This window comes from Molothrus ater, chromosome 1 (genome assembly GCF_012460135.2).
Source record: "Molothrus ater isolate BHLD 08-10-18 breed brown headed cowbird chromosome 1, BPBGC_Mater_1.1, whole genome shotgun sequence".
Classification (NCBI taxonomy): Eukaryota; Metazoa; Chordata; class Aves; order Passeriformes; family Icteridae; genus Molothrus; species Molothrus ater.
This window is the reverse complement of record NC_050478.2, coordinates 130574701-130594703: the sequence shown is the minus strand read 5'-3', so window position 1 is coordinate 130594703 and position 20003 is coordinate 130574701. Positions and strand designations below refer to the sequence as shown.

At 42.7% G+C, this 20003-nt stretch overlaps 1 protein-coding gene across 1 annotated transcript in view; it reads right to left on the bottom strand.

Moving 5' to 3' along the window:
• Positions 1-7682: 7682 nt before the first annotated feature.
• The window catches only part of NIPAL2 (NIPA like domain containing 2), a 49728-nt gene continuing 37407 nt past the window's right edge, over positions 7683-20003 (bottom strand). The window contains 6 exon segments of the mRNA XM_036406671.1: positions 7683-7777; positions 8088-8182; positions 9495-9558; positions 11309-11397; positions 13741-13876; positions 18415-18511. Of these exon segments, the coding sequence (XP_036262564.1) occupies positions 7683-7777; positions 8088-8182; positions 9495-9558; positions 11309-11397; positions 13741-13876; positions 18415-18511 (576 nt within the window).

The following is a 20003-nucleotide window of genomic DNA, read 5'->3' as shown; positions in this document are numbered from 1 at the left end:
GCAGTTTGCTCCTCTCAAGGATATTTTTCATGTTATGTGTGGAAAAGAGCAGTAACCCTTGTTTGTTATATGAGGCCTTGTAGGATTTTATTTGGAAGAAAGCCATTTTTGAGATTAAAAAAAAAGCCATTAAAAATGTGAGTCACTGTAATCACTTTTAAAGTGCTCTGACAGGGCCTTTTGCAAAGACTTCACTATTAAAGGACACTTTTTTTAAATGAAAAACTCTACCACAAATTATCTCAGGCTAATTGAGGTGATATTAGGGATCTTTTCATTTGAAAATTCAAAGAAAAACCACCCCAAACACCTCAGAGCACTGGATCCAAGCTATTTGCTGTGTAAAGCTGCCAGCAAAATAGCTGCATCTGTTCTGTGGCTTAACATGACATCTTGGGCTGTAAAAGCACTACAATATTCCCTCCACTGCAAAGGTATTTCAACTCCTATATCCCCCAAAGGGCTGGGGGACACTCATTCCTTGTTCAGAGGAGGCAGGACCTGAAGCACAGGGTCCACCCAGGAGCTGGACCCTGTGGGGTGCCCTGGGAACCTCAGTGTGGGGAGATCCACAGCCTGAGTAAATTAATGGCTGATCACCTGAATGGTGATCCAAAGATGCCAGGGCTGGTATGCACATCCCACTACTCTTTGGGGTTTGGACGTCCCAGTCAGCATTGCCAGATGCTTGTGTCCTCTTGGAGGGAAGATGCCCAAAATGCTGCTTTCAGAACACAGGCTCACTGTGAGGCTGTGAGCAGTGAGGGACAGAGAGAGCAGAAACCTTTTTGTCATATATTAGCATCTGTCAAATATCAGCATCTTTTCTCTCTGGTGCACCCTCACCATCCTTGAGAAGAGACCAGCTGACCTGGGCAGGGTCTCCCCACATTGAGGCACTCCTCCCAGTGTGGTATTTACTTACCACACCTCAAACAGTCACTGAATTAGTCACCCTCCTCCCACATCTGGACTGAGCTCTCAAATCTCTCAGGTGAAGAAAGGGCAGCTCTGTGATGTTGCTTGTTACCACTGCCAGGTACCACCATACCTGTGTCAGACCCTGGGCCAGGGTCTGACACAGGTATGGTGGTACCTGGCAGATCTTTCAAAGCCTCTTGCTGTGCTGGACTTCCTGGAGACCTCTGGGCAGGGGCACCTACTCTTTGGACCACCACCAAACTCAGCAATGAGGCAGAAATCAAATCACTGAAAAGAAGTGAGGCGGCTGCATCTCTGGGCATGCAAAACAGCCAACAATAAATTACAGTGTCAAAACAAAGCATAGGCACCTCCCTGGAGAGGTGGCAGGGCTGCAGCTGTGGGAAGTGGGGAAGCCAGGCATCCAACCATGGCATGCTGGGTCTCATCCTGTTCTGTGCTACTTCTTCAGTGCTGCTATGATCTGATTTTTACTTTGTGTTTGGCCAAATGCAGACACTGGAAAAATGGAGAGAAAGCAGAGAACAACCACAGAAAATAATTTGAGGGCTGACAGAAATATCTGATGGTGAGAGACTTAGAAGGCTTGTCTCTAGCTTAGTGAAAAATCCATCATACTGTATTTTGCTAGAGGGACTTACCGAGTGCTTTAAACCACTGGCAAAAGGCAAATAGCTGCAAGCTAAACAAGTTAAAATAGACATAAGGCAGAGTTTAAAAGCAAACAATGACTCATCACTAGTAAAAATTACTAATGGCATTGGTGGTTCCTCTACTTTGACTAGTAGGAGAGGATGGGCTGTTTTCTTCTGTAGATGGGTCAAAGGGTTCACACAAGTGCTTGGAGGAGGTTGCCTGACTTGAACTGTAAAGGAGGCCAGGCCAGATGACATAAAGCTGCCTTCTTATATCAACAACCTTTGTTATTTCCAGTGCTGAATCAAGTCCTTCATCCACGCACCCGGAATCCCAGCAGCATCGTCGGGACGTGCTGTTTGTTCACTGTTAAATATTGTCAGCAAAAATAAACACATGGGTAACTGCAATGCTTGGTCATAGTAAATGATATTCCTCAGCCCTTTTGCATTGTAAAGCACAGAACAGCAGTTCTTGAAAAATCAATAGAAGGTCCAGTAGTTGTTGTATTCTATTGCTGTACAAGGTGTTACCAGCCACGACCTTCAGTGACAGGTAAAAGCTCCCTAATTGGCAGCCTCTGTGCCATGCAAGCATTCTCTCCTACTCTTGGCTGAGGGCATTGGAGAGCATTAAACAGCATAAGGCTCTGCACCTGGTACACATGCTATTGAAACTCAAGAAAAACTTTAATTTTTTTTTTTCAAATGGAGAGAAAACTCCTGATCTTGTGCTCATGTTGCTCTGGATTTATGCCCACAAGCTATCAGATGGAAGACAAATGACAGTGCTGTTATTTCAAGCAGTTTAATGATTCTGGCAAAAGACCTGGCAGCAGACTCCAAAGATTTCATCTAGGCAAGGCAATGCCTATTCCAAGAGTGGAAATCTTCAACTGGAGAGCTGGCAAGTGCATGTTTGTGCTGGAGGCTTAAATCAATCATTTCTATTTTTCCCAAAGTGATTTAGCAAAGTACAGAAATTGGCTCCTTCATCAATGGCCACAGGCCACCTTTCACATTTAAGGTATTAGTGCCATGGACTAGAGTGATATATTGACTCCATGTAAAGCAGTCAGTGTTAGCACCACCTGTTTAATCATTCCTTTACAGTAGCTGTAGTTTGAAAACTGTCAACAAGTGCCCTGTTGACACTGTCAAAAAGGAGCCCAGGAGACCACTGTACATTACTGGTCCCCTGGAGTAATTGCTCTGTGTTCATGCAAAACTTTCCTGCCACCACAACACATTTCTAAGTCTGCTGCCCAACAGCATCCCTCTCATTGCTACCTTGGGAACTGACAGATTCATCTGGGACTGATGCCTGAGTCCATTAGCAAGCAAAATACTGTTGGAGATTTGTACTATGAAATGCACTTTGAAAGTCTTGGACAAGCTTTAGGGGCCTAACTGCAAAACTGGGATTTAGATTAAATAAAAAACCTACTCAGCAGCCACCTAATCCTTTACTTAGGTCTGGAGATTCTTGAGATTCTGTGGATACCAAAACTGTCCATGCTTACTCTGTGGTAAGCAGGAAGCAAAGGGAATGCAATCTAAGACTGCAGGTTTACACAACTTCCTTGCTGAGCACTCTCTAGAAACACTTCCCAGGTGATGGGAATATTCTGGCAGTACTGTATCTTCTCATCTGAGCAATCCTGTGTTGTATGGACATCACACAGTCTAATTTCCCTAAAGGGAAGACCCAACAAGAGCTCTGCATGAAAGACAGTACATGCCCAAGAGGCATTGATATGATGCTCAAGGCATCCCATTTAGCATGTCTCAAAAATATGTTTATGTGCAGCCTCAGGGGCCAGATTGGCTACATGTGCTCTGAACAGATTTAGCACATGGCAAGAGGACAAGGATCCTTCCTACATGGTCAGGAGTGCTTAATATGTAGTGATGTATTTGCCAGTGCTGCCTCCTTTTATGTCATAACTAAATAGTTACATCAGCCAGGTGCTCGGGTGGTGCCTGTACAAATTCCCCAGCTTCAAAAGGCTGAAGCATCTCCCATCTGCCAAGGGAATTTTGTATTTCCTCCCTGCTTCTCTAGGCAGAGAACAATCATCCTTCACTCCTAAACTGGTGGGAAATAGATAAAAAAGCAAAACCCAAACTAAAACCACAACAAAATTATATGAAATCACTATTTATTCACTGATGTCCCTGACTCTATCCCAGAACCCAAAAACTCAGGATTTCTCAAACTCCTGAGAATGGAGACCACTAAACATTTCTCTGTATTTTGCTCCTGAAATGGCCTTGGTTTGTAAATCTTCCAGCTTGGCTCTCCAGTAATAATTATGGTCCTTAGCCTCTATCTCCTTTCAGCTAGTTGCTAACACAGTCCAGCTGATTTCTGCAGAAGGAATGAACAAACAAATTTGAACGAGAAAAATGTCAAGCCTCAGAGGACACTAACAAAAGGGCACACTGACAGACAGGTCAGTCTAATCATCTGCACCCCAGTGTCAAAAAAAGGGAGATTTTTCTCTGCAAGCAACCATTGATCCTGCATAAAGAGGCCTGGAAGGAGATATTGCATGGCTGAGAACAGTTTGAGTATAGAAGACCTTTCAGTCCATCCTTCCAGCATTGTTTACACACCTTATTGCAAACAGTCACTGAAAATAAAAAAAATAACCCTCAGAATCCTTTATAGTCAGACACGTGTCCGGGCTTTTAGCTGACCTTGGGACACTGCTGGTTGCCACAAGCTGCTATCCTAGCCCCACCTGGGGCCATTCATCACTCCATATACACAAGCCAATGAGTCTGGCACTTAAGAGACTTTCAGGAAGCTCTTAGCTGCTTTTGGGGCATGGTGATATAAGAAGAGTGATCTTAGCAGAATGCTTGGCATATAGAGAATCTCCTCAGAAAGAGAGAAATAATATTATGGCTCCCCCGAAGCAAGAGAGGTCTCACTCCCTCTCCCCCTTTTCACATCTGTCCCATCACATGTTCCAGTCTGGTTGGGTCAGCTCAGAGAGCCACCCCAGCAAGGAGAAGGGTGCAGATGCTTTCTACAGGATGGGTGAGCTGAACTGGCCCCAGGAAGCCACAGGACCTCACAGCTGGGAAAAAGAGGATGAGCCTTTTGGCAGTGCTGATCCATTCAAGCAGCTTGCCAGGTGCATGAAACCACAGATTCAAAGCACAGAAACTCAACCCTTATAAAGTTTGTCCTCTTTCCTTTGGTTTTAGGTGACCAGTGCCCTTTCATGCAAAATGTGAGTCTGCCAAAAGCTGGGCTGGAGTGAGTAGCAGGCAACCAGCCTACCAGGTGAACACCAGGCCTCTCCCAGGGGCAAACAGACAAATCCAGTCCAAACTTAGTTTATTGTTTGCCAGCTGAAACTGTTGGTAAATGAATCCTGATATTTTACAGTAAAAATTAAACAGTCTTGCTCTGCTCCAGAGCTCCCATTTCCAGGCCCCTGGCCAGTTAATACTTCATCTCTTGCTGCAGCATGACCAGCAGTGGAACAAGCACTAAATGACTCCTGCTGGTCCTGGTCTGTCACAAATCCCAAGCTGGAGCCTGAGGCACCACGTGAGACACTTCCTGCCTACCACACCTTCTCCTGGTTTGATTTCTGCAGATCCCATGGAGAATCTGTTCAGGAAAATTCAGACTGCAGGCACAAGTTTTGCAGCTTATCTGGCCCACATTTTTGATGTCAGGAAAAGCACTGCAAGAAAAGAACTCGTTATTAAGGAGAAGGGCCCCAGAGATGTTGTTTTATTCCAGTGCAAAGGCTTTTCTTTTAGCAGGCATTTGTCTGTGGTGTTTGCAACCTAAGTATGGCAAGCAGAATCTGAAAATAACATTGGTTAGAAACTGATTCTTGAAACAAGTCATGTCCGTTTCTTGGCAGAGCAGTAACGAATTCTCATAACTGAGTTTTTCCAATCCTGTAATACATTAATTAGTTGGAATATGTTAACATCTCAAGGTTCATATCAAATCACAACTTTCAATTGCACATAATTTCTACCAGTGTTTTGGTCCACAAATTATTTTGAAATACACTAGAGATAAAATAAAACACTTTAACTCTTAAAATTTTTTAATAAACCCATAGGAAGAAAAAAAAACATTGTTCGAGAAGAAATCCAGTAATTTAAAATAAATAACTTTTGCCCCAGATTTTTACATTTGATTTATTGCTTTAAAGAGAAAATCCTACACCTGGTAACCTCTATTACCTCCTGCAGCCCTCCTGAGCCATGAAAACAGATTTCAGAAAGATGCCCAAGGCCATTAATTTAAAAAAAAGCAACAATACCAAATCCTTTCACCCATTTGTTTCCCAGGTCACAGAATGAAAACCTGTAGGCCTCTTATTTCTATCTTTAGCACATACTCTCACTTGAGACTTAGAAAGCAGCTTAAATTTGACTTGCAAAAGAAAGACAGGCATGTCCTTACTCCCTGGAGAAAGCATGTAAAAGTCATGTGCTTTTTTTATTTTAATCTTTAGAAACTTGAACTCAAGATGCTAGGCAGGAAAGGAAGGCCAAGCCAAGCAGGTGGTACCATAAGGTGCAGACACAGAGTCTTGTCCTGTGTCAGCTGGAAAAGCCCCATATTGAAAAACAGCTTCACAAGTCCCCAAGTGCCATAGTTCCTGGGACACTGCTGCACACGAAATACTGCAGCTCTGTGTGTGCTTTGCAGCATTTGGAATGAAACTGCCTTATGGATCTTCAGTTTAAAATTAAATAAACAATTACTTGGGGAAAAAAAATAGACCTGAAACAAAGTACACGCAGTCTACGGCCCCTACCCATTACTGCCCCTACCCATAACTGCAGCTTAATTCAATCCTATAACAAGACATGAACATTTTTCAAGAGCACTTTCATTTGTTTATGCAGGGGATGTGACCAAAACCCCTGTGCTGGCTGAGGTGGATCAATGGTACCACGCAGGGATAAGTGCACCCATGAGGAATTCCTTGAAGAAGCTTTTTTGATGGGACACTGGGACAGAGAGACACCAAGATGTTCCAAATCTGAACACAAAGCCTGTACTGTCATTGTTCCCATCACTGCTGGCTTTTCAAATCAGTGTGGAGACACAACCATTTAATGAAGAGAAAATTGCACAATTATGTTGACTCTTTGTGGTCCTGGTTTTTTACAGCCTTTCCTCATGCAGAATTACCAGTGGTAACGGGAGTTGCCCTACTTTTTTAGAGGTATTTTTCCAAGACATACCAAGAGAGGGAGCCTGGCTACCCCACTTCCTCTGAAGAACCATGCATTTTCTTCGCTAAAACCTTCTTGTGCTGAAAACAAAAGCTAAAACTCAGGCCAGACTATATTAAAAGATCATAGAGCCCAGCCCAGTGCAGCCCAGTGCACAGGACTCCTCTGGGAGGATGTAAAATGTCAAGTACAGTACCCTAATCCTGCCTGGGCTGGGCACCTCAAATGTGTCCCTGTGCCCATGTGCCCGTGTTCATGGCAAACACTATCCTCCCACTGCTCACAAAAGTACTGATTTCCTTGGAGGGTAAGAGAATTTATCTGATGGTAGGAGATAATCAGGATTGTTCTACACCCAATACAAAATTATTTTTGTTTTTTAGTAGACACAATTCTGTTTGTGTCTACTGCATATATACTTACAGTTTTGACTCCTGAACAGGAAGGAAAGGGTTTAAAAGGGATTATATATATAACAGAATACTTGGAAGTCACTTACAAAAATTCTAATTTCTCACATTTGTCTTTAAACATTTACACAGATCTGAGGAGTACCAAAGGGGAATTTTTATAATCCTGTTCTGTGCTCATTGCATTTAAAAGCAATTAAAACTCTAAAAATGTCCTCAAGAGGCATTGATACTAGGAGAATATTCCATTTCATTAATGGTGATTTGGTTTTTGTTAAGGCTTCCTTTATCTTTAGGACACATTTGGTACAATCATGGGATAAATTAATTAGGATTAAATAATACTATGTCTCATCAACATACAGGACTTCAATGTACACTTGAATATGTTCAATAAAAAGGTGCTACTGATCCTTGTTCCAGTGGTGTTCCTCCTGTTAACTGGCATGTAAAGTGCTTTCTTCTTTCAGCTTTGACTTTTCACCAAGTCATCTTCCTTATTCAGTGTGCCATAGCATGAACAATGAGAATCTGGTTGTATTTTGCCTGTCAGATTTTCTCCTAAGGAAATGTGGTGAGAGAAGGAAAAACAACAACTTTGTGAAGAATTTTAATAAAACAAATTCCCCACCAATCCATCATTTAAACATTCTTTGCTCCACTAATCATTGTTTTCATTTGACTGGTTGTAACAATAGCTTGGAAAAATCCTGAAAAATTCTTTGAAAAATCTGTTGGGAACAGGAATAGAAATCAAGTGAACAGTATATTTATTAAATATGACTAGAGCATATTTGTGACTCAATTCTCCTAGGTCATCCCATTATCTGAAACCTCATTTAAACAGAGACAGAAAAAAAGCCCTACTTACCAGGAATATGTCCACAGTCAATAAAAGGGATTTGTAAATGCTCCTCTTTTTTATTTCTTGCAATTATAATCACACCAAGGAAAGACAGGAGACACCTGCAAAATAACAGTGGCATAGTATCATTAGAAACAGTTCACTGTATCTGAGATGAGAATTTCTTTCCATGTTTCTTTTTCAAGGACTTCCAAACCCAAGTCGCTGAGTTTATAAAGAAACGCTTCTTCCTGCCAGCTCTGTAAATTTATTTTGGGCTTCTTTCAGTCTAGTTTTGCCTCCTGAAGCTTTATTATCAGTTCCAAAGACTCCACAGCCAAAATTACACTTCCAGCAATATTTACCTAATCAGATGCCTGTGGGTGTGAGACCTCAACATTTGAATCCCTGAGCAAATCTTCCCAGAGCATCCAAGTTAGCGCTCTAGCATGTGCAGTTTCATTAACAACTCAGTCTGGCTGCGGACAGTCAACATCTCTGTTGTTTTTCTTGTTTGATTGCATGTCTCAGGGGCAGGCTGTGAGCCAGGAGCTGTGAAAAACTGCTATGGCTGGACACATCTTCTCTCTGCTGTGTGTTGGACACACAACCCCTAACTCCTCGCTGCCAAATACATGGTTGCTCTTTTCCATTTTTTGTGTCCTTTCCAGCAGTCAGACAAGATAGTGGCTGTGTGCACCTACTCCAGCCCAACTGCAGAAGATGAAGATGTTTGTAGCTATCAGCCCCATTTATTTGGCAGCACTGTGTGCAAGACACCTCCAGCAGTTCTAGGAGATCTTTTAAACATTTTGTGCCCATTATTATAACAGTCACCTTTCCCAAAAGTTTTTGTGGTGCTGATACCCAGGTTTCTGCTCTCACAACACCTAGGCCATTCTTCAAAAATACATTTAGCATGCTCTGAATTTTTCTGCAGGCACACTGTGTCTTTCTTGATATAGGCAGATAGAGTTAGAGAGAGTTATTACAGTACTGCCTTGTAGGCAAGCAGCTCATATAATTGCCCATGCCTAGGGGCAGGAAAAAACAGCCAGACACACCAGGGGAAGGTAACATAGGAGGAGATGTCTCACAGCTGTAAAAGCACCCCCTGTAATTTGATATTTGGTGGAGAGCAGTAACTTCTTCCTGCTGAAGGAACAGATGATGCTGGTTTTTCATTCCATCATGAGATTAGTAGTTCACAAGTGTCTCACATTTTTACATATTTGGATTCAAAGCCAGGCCTCCAAACTCCCAAAGCACAGACATCAATCTTTTCTTTAATGTTTTTTTTTATCCTACTATAATGGCTATTCCATAATACTTTAATAACAAGGCGGTTTCTGCTTACTGAGAAAAGAAGAGATTGCAGAAGGCAAAGCTGTTTCAGTACAAACCTTAGTGCAGATTTTAGGCTGATACACTCACCCGAACAGAAACATGAACACGCTCAGTAAAGCTGCACTTTGGAATTCCCGATAAAATATGACCCCTGGAATGTGACAGAAACAAGAATTGCAGATCTTGACTGGCTTCCAAGTGATATGAATTACAGCTGGGAGGGTCAGGAGAAGTGTCATGCTTAAACGGAGCAAAAAAAATCCCAAATAAGGTATTAATACACATTGTGATGGGTTCACTTTGTGTCCTATATTCCATAAGCTAGGCTTTCTCAAGATACTGCATAGGACTGGAGAAGATTTAGTCAATCAGGCTGGAACACATGCTGGGTTAGTAATTGCACAGATGCATGTATCTTTTGCATTGTCAGCAACAATTTCTGTGCAGGTCAAACTCGAGGTCTTACTCACAAGCAGTGACATACCAATACAGCTGAGAGGTTCTTCATGGACTTCGTTAAGCTACTCCAGCAGAGCATGTGGACATCTTAACTCCAATTGGGAACAGATTTTCAATAACTAGCTGTGTCCCTGAGGTTTACTCCAAGTGAAGGGCTCCAGCAGCCAAGTTTGCCAAATCTTTCTGGCTGAAGGGATCGCTAGCTCTTTCTGCTCGCCCCGCTTCCAGGAATTAGTACCTCTGTAGTGGAGGTGACAGAACCAGATGTGTATCTGGATCTCAGCTGCCCCTATTAACAGCCAAGTATATTAGCTTAAAACCACTGATGAGCAGAGCTTTGCTTAGAAATGCCAGTGGGACCCAGTGCAGCTGCAGTGTGACTGTGTCTTCAAAGGCTGTAACTAGGGATGGGGGAATCATGACAGCGGGTACCTTCTACAAGCACCCCAGCAAGATTCAGCAGAGGTTGCTTTTCTAAGCCCTACACTGGTTTAACTAACCTGGTGCAAATGCATGTGTATCCACTCTCAAAGCTATTAAGCCATTCCTGAATAGGTACTTGATCTTATAAGGAGGCACCTGGCCAAATTCCCCATATGGTCACAGGAACACAACCCCCTTTTGGCACAAGTTTCTTCTCGGTCACAAAGTGTAGGTCTCTTCTAACACAGGTGTTGAGGCAATCTGTGCGTGAAGCTAACTCCCCTTCTCATTAATGGCAGCTCTGCATGAGAAACTCCTGCACAGCAATGACAGGAAAGCCCCCAGCGTGTGTTAAAATGAGTCATAAATGTTCTAACAACATGATCATTTTGGCTCATTGCTGATACAGCATCTTAGTTGTCCTCCCAGCTCATGTTCTTGCACTGCACACCATTTCCAAGATTTGCAGTCCCTCTTTAACAATGCTGAGTTCAAAGTTCTCACCCAGAATAAAATGTTAAATGCTTAAAAAGTTTTTGTAGTCATTTTATTTCCTTCACTTAACCCAGAATTCCACCTTCTGAAACAGAATATACGCTAACTACTATGAAGCACAGCTGGTTGTCATTTGAGTAGTTTGCCAGGCTGTTAAAATTACTCTACCAGTTCGTATAGGGAGAGACTGGTGTGCACATGGTAAATGCATTTACTGGATGTCAGTATGAGGCTAGGATAAATGCAGGTACTTCTAGTAAGCCAGCAAGGTACAGTGAATCACACATAATCTATTTTGGAAAGGTTAGAATTTGATTATTTTTATAGAATTATAGAATGATTTGGGTTGGGATGAACCTTAAAAGATGATCCAGCTCTAACACTCTAAACACCTATGACTTAGGAAAAAATTATTTCTGTGAGGATAAATATGACGGGTTTGGGTTTCTATTCACAGGGTTCCTGTTCTTGAAAACCTGATGTTTAAAAAATCTTTCTGTAGAGGAAGAAGGTCAGAAACAAACCTGAAATGATGGCACTGGTGGTGAAGAACACAAAATTAATGGGGACAACTGCTGTTGCTTCATACAGATGCATTGCTTGATTCAAGAACCTGAAAGATAAGCATTATTGTATCTCATGCCTACAGGAGATCCCTTGCATTTTAAGTCAGGTTAGGCCACTTCTTGTCAGTTTAACAATAAGTGTGACCATTTCTTACCACAATAGCAAGTAGCCCTGGACAGCATACACATACTGAATTTACTTTCTGGTTTTGACTCTGCAGAGTAAAAATGAATAGGTGAAAGCAATAAGGTTGGCATGGATTCTTCTAGCCACAGGCTTTCAATGGACATATTTTTGAAGCATTGCTGGAAAAATTTTTTCTGCCACAGATAAGGGAGGAATGCTGGGGTATTATTGCTTATGATCTGCATTGGTTCTTGGAAGCAGTGCTGCCTGCAAGCAGCCAGGGACAAGTTGCTCTACTTCAAACAGGTTGTGTAAGGGTACATTGGCATCATGGACATGAACATGTGAGTTCTTGTAGGAACTGTTTCACTTTGCTGAAGTCCACATTGCTGCTACTGCTCACTCCAGCTTGACAGAAACACCTATTTGTATGTTTATCCATGCAATCACACCCAGAAACACTCTGTCCTGCAGGGAAAGTCCAGGAAGGTGGCTTCAAGCCCCTTGGGTTGGAAACTCTCTGCCCTGCTCTTCGGAAAAGCAACATGACCTCTCACCAGAACCATGAGCAAGAGTGTGCAGGACCACAGGAGCATGCATTGCACAGAGACCTGCAGGACTGAGACACTGGCCAGGGAGCAGCCTGCACAGTCTGCAAAAAGGCAAAGTCATTAACCCACTTGTACAGAGACCACAGCTATCACCATTCACCCATAGAGTGATGAATCATGAGCTGACATCGTGGATGCACCTGTAGATATTCTGCTATGTGAATGGTCATTTCAGAGAGAAAAATCAGGAGTCTGCAGACTATATTCAAGCCTGTAAAAAGAACCACACTTGAACATTTCTCTGGTGCAATATATGCGCACAGTAAAAATCCAAGCTTGGATCTGTTTTAGCCATTAAAATAATTGCGTGGTTATTTTAGCAACTGTTGAACAGTCTCCATGGTGCTTTAAAAATAAAGAAATCCTACATATCCACAGGATAGTCAGGATTTTGAAGTCATTGAAAACACCTCATTATTTTCTCCCATTTGCAACAAACTTGGTCACAGGGACTAAATCAGTGATAGCAAGGCCCGGTGTTGGATCCAGGAGATTGTTGGAGCACAGGCTGTTCTCAGCTAATGAATGACAGTCATATAAAATAAGAGAGCAAACAAATAAAATGAAAAATTTAGACTGACAGCACTGTCCCTGTTAGAAAATCCAAAAGAGTAGAGAGAAAGGGATGCTGAGCCCAGGGAATGAAATGGGCATGTTTCACTTCTGCTTTAATTTTGGCCAGCAAAAGAAAGAAAGAAAAAAAAAAAAAGATGGAGAGGTTAATTCAGCAGCTTCTTATTTACCAAGCTCTTATTTCCTATTGTAAATGCCCTGAGCTGTTCTCCCAGAGAAGACAAGCTGGATGTAAATCACTTTATAATCAGTTACCAGGGAGTTCCTGAGTCAGCCATGGAGAGTCAGTGCATAATAATGCATGGACTTTCTGATTCCACATGGGAATGGTATGTTCTGCCATGAAAAAGTTGGGCTGGCTTTTCTACTGGAAAATAATCATGCAAGGAACTACTCAGGCTCACACTGGAACAGTCTAGATGAGATTACTGAAGGCTGCTATCAGCACCAGAAGCAGAGGGACAGGCAGAAAGGGAACAGCCTCTGTTCAGCTGCAAGACACATCTTACTGTGCTGCCACCCCCAGCAATCTGCACAGGCAGCATAAACCAATCACTTCACAGAGCAGGGGCCTGCAGGGGGATCTTGAAAGGTACAGTCAGGCAGGATAGCAAAGTGCAACATGCAGATTTAACAGAGGCAGGGAGAAAGTTGGGGTACACTCCCTTCTCCAGTCTGACTAGGGCCATAAAGCTGGGGAACAGACATGGATAATGAGGATAATCATGCTTATTTGATTATTCAGCAATAAAGATTTCTAAAAGTAACCCCCAAACGACTACATAAGCATAAATTTCACTTAGTGTGTTAAGACCTGTGCCAAAACTAGACAAGTAAATTTGGGAAGACCTTGTTGAAGGTGATAATGAGAGGAGGTGGTGTCCATAACAATCAATTACAAACTAAGAAATAAAGTTTAAATAAACAATTCAACCAGCTGGAGGCAATTTTTGCATCTGTCAGGGTTCTGCCAAAATTTGTTGTCTTAATTTGCAACTTGTATCTGGAATCATTATCAGTACCAAATAAAACTGTCATATAAAACATGAAGGTTAGTAGGTAAATAGAGTCTCACTTACTTGATTTGGAAAGCACAAGAAGTTGCCATTAAAACACTCATGATATAGAAAATGGAGTAGGTTAGCTGCATTTCCCCCTTCACAGAAAGTGCTATCATGCTGGACACAGCCTTAACAGCAATGACAGTCAGGGATGCTGGAAGGGAAGGGAAGAGATTAGCAGGGCAGGACTCAGATTAGTACTTCAGTGCATCACTGAGGGAGGACAAGGATCCAGGTCAGAGCCACAGGACTGATCACTTAAAATAAGACTGAGGAAGGACTTGGGCACCTAAAACAAGTGTATGATTTGATAAATGCTTGCTAAGCTACTGGCTAAGCTCAGTGGCCTTAGATCTAAGTACACTTTGTGTTTTGCCTTTAAGTCTTTTTAGCTCACTGAACTCCCAGTTGAAGGTGGTACAACAGCCTCCACATCTTCCACACATACTTTATTTAGCTCCACATAGTTTATGTAGCTAATTTGGAGCCCATATTACAGTATTCAGGAGACATCTGAGAGGTCTGGCTATCTGTTCAAAGCTGTTAGGATGCCTCTTTATAGCAGCCTGCATGTGTCACTGGGAGCCTCAAATAACTCATCATCCTCAGGATTTCTCCTCTGAAACAGGAGCTGGACAAAGTTGACTTCTGGGAACACATCCCAAAGCACCTAACTCCCCCCATGCATTACATATATGAAGAGCAGACAAACAACACAGGGGTCTGCACTTCATTTCAAGAGCCAGGCTCTTGAGACCATTTACTGGATTTATCCCACAGAAAGAGTATTTCAGCAGTGTATTGTCAATCCATTTAATCACTATCATTGTATCACCACAAACAAATTTCAGACAGCAAGCAATGGGTTTTATACATGTCAGCAGTTCAGAGAGGTTTTGCAAGAGAAATCATTCAGAAAAGGGGCTGAGAGTTTAGCTAAGAGTTACTTTAGATTTCCTTTTGGAGCTCTTGGTTTGTGGAAGCTAACCCAAGAAGTCTGAGATTCCTGCAAATAAAATGTAACAAATTCAAAAAACCCTGAAAAATTCAAGAGTCAGGCTGCAGAGATGACCTTTGAAGAAAGGTAATTAATTGTCAGGAGCAGCATCCCCCAGCTGAGATCCAGTTCCACCCTGGTGCAGAGCTGAGGAGTGTTGGATTTCAGTGGTCTGATTCATCCTCCTGTAACATTCAGATTGGCAAGAAGACCTGTGCTGTGCAAAAGGTTCAGGCCAAAGGTTGGGAGAAAAGGAGGGGGAAGAAGAATGAATGCAGGTTTGAGGGTTTGATTGCAAGCATTTTTCTTATAGAAAGTCCAAAAGTTCAGAGGGAGTTTAAGAGTTGCATACATCCTGTGATGATCCTGTTCACCACCATGAAATTCACTGTTTTCATGACAACCTTTCCCCCCAGCACTTCACTTCTCTCTCTGTAATGGAAACAGGTGAAGTGCTTTAACAAACACAGCTGTAAAACTGAGCAGAGGTCAAACACTGGCCTGCAGTAGTGCAAATGCTGTGATACAAAGTCAAGAAATACACTCAAGCCCCAACAAGACATCAACATAAAACTGAGATTTGAACTCTAACATGGGAAAGTAATTATTTTAAAAGAACATTTACAGGAAAAAAATTAGTATTTTGAATTGTCATGCTAAGGGTAAAGATTGCTAATTTTTTTTTTTCTGATGAAAGACCAGTTTCCACACCTTAAAATATTAACAAGACAGAAATGAAAGCACCAGGAGGTTTCGTTGGTTGGTTGGTTTCTATTCTTTGAGAAGTGAAATTATCTTTTTCGTTAAAGTAACTCCCAAACAAGTTTCAAACCCAGGAGTTGTTTTCTCTGTCAGAATGATCTCCCCTCAAAGCTAGTGTGACAAATGATGTCACTTTCCAGCTGAAATCCCACTATAATCTGAAATGTTTTCCCCAAACTTATGATAACTGAGTGTATACATGAGGTAAAATGATTCTCACCAAATGAATTTGCAGAATTGTACTAAGCAAAACTTCATCAGATTTTGTGATCACCACTGTATTTTCTTGATGGTGAAAGTAGCTTGCATATGCAGTGAAACACAAGGCTGCCCTCTCTGTAAAGAAACCTTTCCACATTTAATTTACATCATGGAGTATGAACACTCCACCAGGACTGTATCACCTTCCATGAGCACTCACCCCCTCAGCAGGCAGGACCTTGCAAGGGCAGTGCCTGTGTCACACAGCTGGCAGCAAAGTAATGGACAATTTTTCAGTCTCTCCATCACTTCACTCAGCAGAAAGGTCAGAGACCAACCAGAGTGGTCCAAGTGTAGATTTGTGGGGACTGCCAGGCTCCAGGACAGCTGCAGGAACCAGAGTCAGATGCAGTTCTGAGTCTCATGCTCAAGGGAAATGTCAGTATTTCAGAAGGTCCCGTGAGCCAGGATTTGCTTGTTTGTGTCTTTTTTAACAGAGCAGAAACAATGACACATTTTCCTCAGGTTGCATAAGCTCGCAAAAACTTCAGCAGCCCCCAGCTGAAAATGTATTTTTGGTTGGTTGCAGGCAGAGCAGCAGACTCTGCAGTTGGTGCCTGCCAGGGCACAGGTTTGCAGCCCTGCTGCCGCTCTGCGTGTCCCTCGTGTCCCTTTGCCACCAGGGCTGGCAGGACACAGGGCAGAGGCAGCAGGGCTGGCCAGACCCACTGCCCAGCTCCCCCAGGGCGTGCTCGGGGCAGCATCATGGTGGGCCAGCCCACAACTGCAGCAGTGATGTGGAGGAACACATCTGGAAATCTTCAGGCTTCCAGTTATGCAGGAGGAGGAGCTGGACCCAGTCCAGGACTGGCTGGACCTTTGCTCAGGAGTGCACAGTGCTCCACACTCCTCACAGCCATGCTGGGAGCTGCAGAGCAGCTCAGGAGAGCTTTGCCAAAGCTCCAAGGCTCTGTGCTAGGAGCTGGTGGATAGCCACACTCATCTGTGCTGGGAGCTGGGGATAGCCACACTCATCTGTGCCAGGAGCTGGGGATAGCCACACTCATCTGTGCCAGGAGCTGGGGATAGCCACACTCATCTGTGCTAGGAGCTGGTGGATAGCTACACTCATCTGTGCTAGGAGCTGGTGGATAGCCACTCTCAGCTGTGCTAGGAGCTGGGGATAGCCACACTCATCTGTGCTAGGAGCTGGGGATAGCTACACTCATCTGTGCTAGGAGCTGGTGGATAGCTACACTCATCTGTGCTAGGAGCTGGGGATAGCCACACTCATCTGTGCTAGGAGCTGGGGGTAGCCACACTCATCTCTGCTAGGAGCTGGGGGTAGCCACACTCATCTGTGCTAGGAGCTGGGGGTAGCCACACTCATCTCTGCTAGGAGCTGGGGGTAGCCACACTCATCTGTGCTAGGAGCTGGGGATAGCCACACTCAGCTGTGCCTGGAGCTGGGGATAGCCACACTCAGCTGTGCCTGGAGCTGGGGATAGCCACACTCATCTTTGCCTGGAGCTGGAGATAGCCACACTCACACTTCCCTCCTCCAAACCAACAGCAGTTAGACCTAAGCCTCTGGGGGCTCTTCCATCTCTGCCTCATGCAGGGAGCAAGGAAATCCTGCAATGCTTCTGCAGAGCTACAGATCCTAATACTCCTAGGGGCTGGGAAACCAACATAGGAAGACTGTCCCCAAAAAGTTGTTCTGGAAGTCTGAGTTTTTAGCTGAGTAAGAAACCACTCAGGGTTTTTACCCTGAAGGAATGGAGTTAATAAATCTGTGAGGGTTTTTACATTCAGTTAAATCCAAATTTTGTACCTGGCAAACTTTAGTGAAATTCTATTTTATCAAAAACCCTCATGGTCATCTCCATTAGAAATGCAAGTCTTTGCAGACTGCAAGTCTTTGCACGCACTGAAATCAGAGAAAAAATAATTTGACTTCAATGGCACCTTTCACTTCAGCCAAAGACTTGTGTCCCATGAGGGTTTCATGGAGAAATGACAAGACAAGGACAGGAGAATTTGTCACATGGAGAGGTGAAAATTCTAGATATAACCCTACAAGCATAGGAGATTTAGAGATGAACTCCTGACATGTCTCAAAATGGATTCAAGTTTAACTTTATCGAAAGATGCCAATAAAATTATCTCCTCTGTTTTCCCTGGTTATTGATTGTGGTGACAATGATAGAAAACAAACTTCAGTAGTCCACTGGGTTCTTGTTCTTCTTCAGGAAAGGTTGTAAAATATGAAATGTTGCATATGCAAATAGTCATAGATAATTAGAAGTTGTAGTACAGTCACAGCATATCACTGCACTTGTTTACAGAGCACTTAGAAGGTCTTCAGCTGCTCTGTTTTAGAGAACTGATTTTCACAGCCTGCTCTCCAAAGCAAAGTTTTGAGTAGTTCACTTTCCCAGGATATAAAAAACCTAAAGTTTTATTTAAAACAAGTTTCAGAATATCATTACACATAGCATATTAATATGAGGGTATCTGTGAAAAGAAATAGTCCCAGCAATAAGCGTAGAAACCATGTTTAAAAATCAGCTTTTCTCTTCAGAAAGAGACCACAGTAAAAATCATGTGAAATCATTTCAATGACTCTTCTTCAAGCACACTGCTTTGAATCTTAAGTGTCTGGAGAGATGGAGTGACAAGGAATTATCAAGTAACAGACAGGAACATTAAAGTGAATAATATGTTCTTACCCAGTAGAGCTACCATCATTAACAAAACCATGATGTGTTTCACAGCCTTTCTTTTGTAAAAATAGAGGAGAATGCAGAATATTAGAATTTCTAAAATCTGAAAATAAAAGAAAAGAAAGTTAGAGCTGTGAAACTATGTAACGAATGCTTCATTCAAAGTCTTTGAGATGTCACACTCATTTGTGCTGCTCTGTATGTTCAAAGCAAAGAATGCCTTTATAAAATATCTTCTGCTAAAAAAACCAATTGACAGTTCCCTGAGCTATCAAACAACTGTTGTCATTTATCTTTCCTGCTATAGCAAAAGTTAAACTTTGAGCATTTTTTGTATCTTCAGTTTTTTGTTACCTCAGTCCAACTCCCTGGTAGTTGCAGGTAGTGGCAGGTAGTGCCAAGCAGCACCAGCTTTGACTGAACCAAGTCATCACAGCTGGCTCTGTCCATCACCCTTCTCTTGGTCCTCATCATTTCATCATCTCTTCTCTTGCTAAAGCTACAATAAAGCTCCACTGTCATCTCCTCCTGCTTAAAAGCAAACCAACCCACCAAGAAGACACATCTGAAAGGAAACAGCCAAGCAAAATGATCAAAAGGACACTGGAGTCCCTGATGACAGCTCTGGAAAGGGTGCACAGGTCTGTGTGCATGGCCACCCCTACCTCCTGGGGAAACCCCAAGAGCAGCCATGGTGTAGGGCCAGAGATGGCAGTCCCGTGGCCAAACCCAGGGAGATAAATGATGTTTGCTTTTCAGGGCTGCTGTTTAAGTTTACTCAGCTCTGTCAAGTCTCACATGCTAAGCTGGAAATCCAAACAATTAGTTCTCAGTGCTGCCCAGCAGCCTAACTATTCTTCTGTGGTTCTCTGCCACTTGGTGACCGACCTACAGGTCATCTTTAATCAGAAGACAAGGGAGAGTCTGTGACAATTAAGTTACACTGCAAGCAGAGTCCATGGCTCCTAACAGGGGCTCACACAGCTGGGTGCCCCAGCTGCTGATTAAAATTGTTTTCTGAGAACTACCCAAAACAGACCTTAGGTTCATCCCTGATAGTGTGATGTGGTAGTGATAAATATGCAGTCCAGGAATGGGAAGGACATAGATTATATCAGCTTCACATACTCTGTTTAGAGGAAATGAAGGAACTTTACCTGCTTACAATCATCTTTGTTATTGCAACTAATCTCTACTGAGGTCTCCTCAAGCCCACATTTCATCAACATTTTTTAATAATCATGTTTTCCATGTTTCTAAGCTCTACCAGAAGGCAACAAAACAAAATACCATGTTGGCTGCCTCAAATGCTTTTCTGGCATATAGAGGATGGTCTTCTAGGCACTTCAAAAGAAAAGCAGAAGTGTTTTGAACATGATTTTGCAGAGATTAAATATTAACAACCCAATTCTTACTATGCTTCTGTTTAGGGAAACCTAAGAGCTTCATCTATGATTTATGCCTTCTGTAGAGATTCCAAGTGCACATAAGCAAAAGAGAAAAAAACAAGCTAGGGTAGTCATTCTTGCTCAGACATAATTATGCTACTGCAGAGTCTCAGAAGGTGACTCAAAGTTGTCTTGTGGGAATTAGAG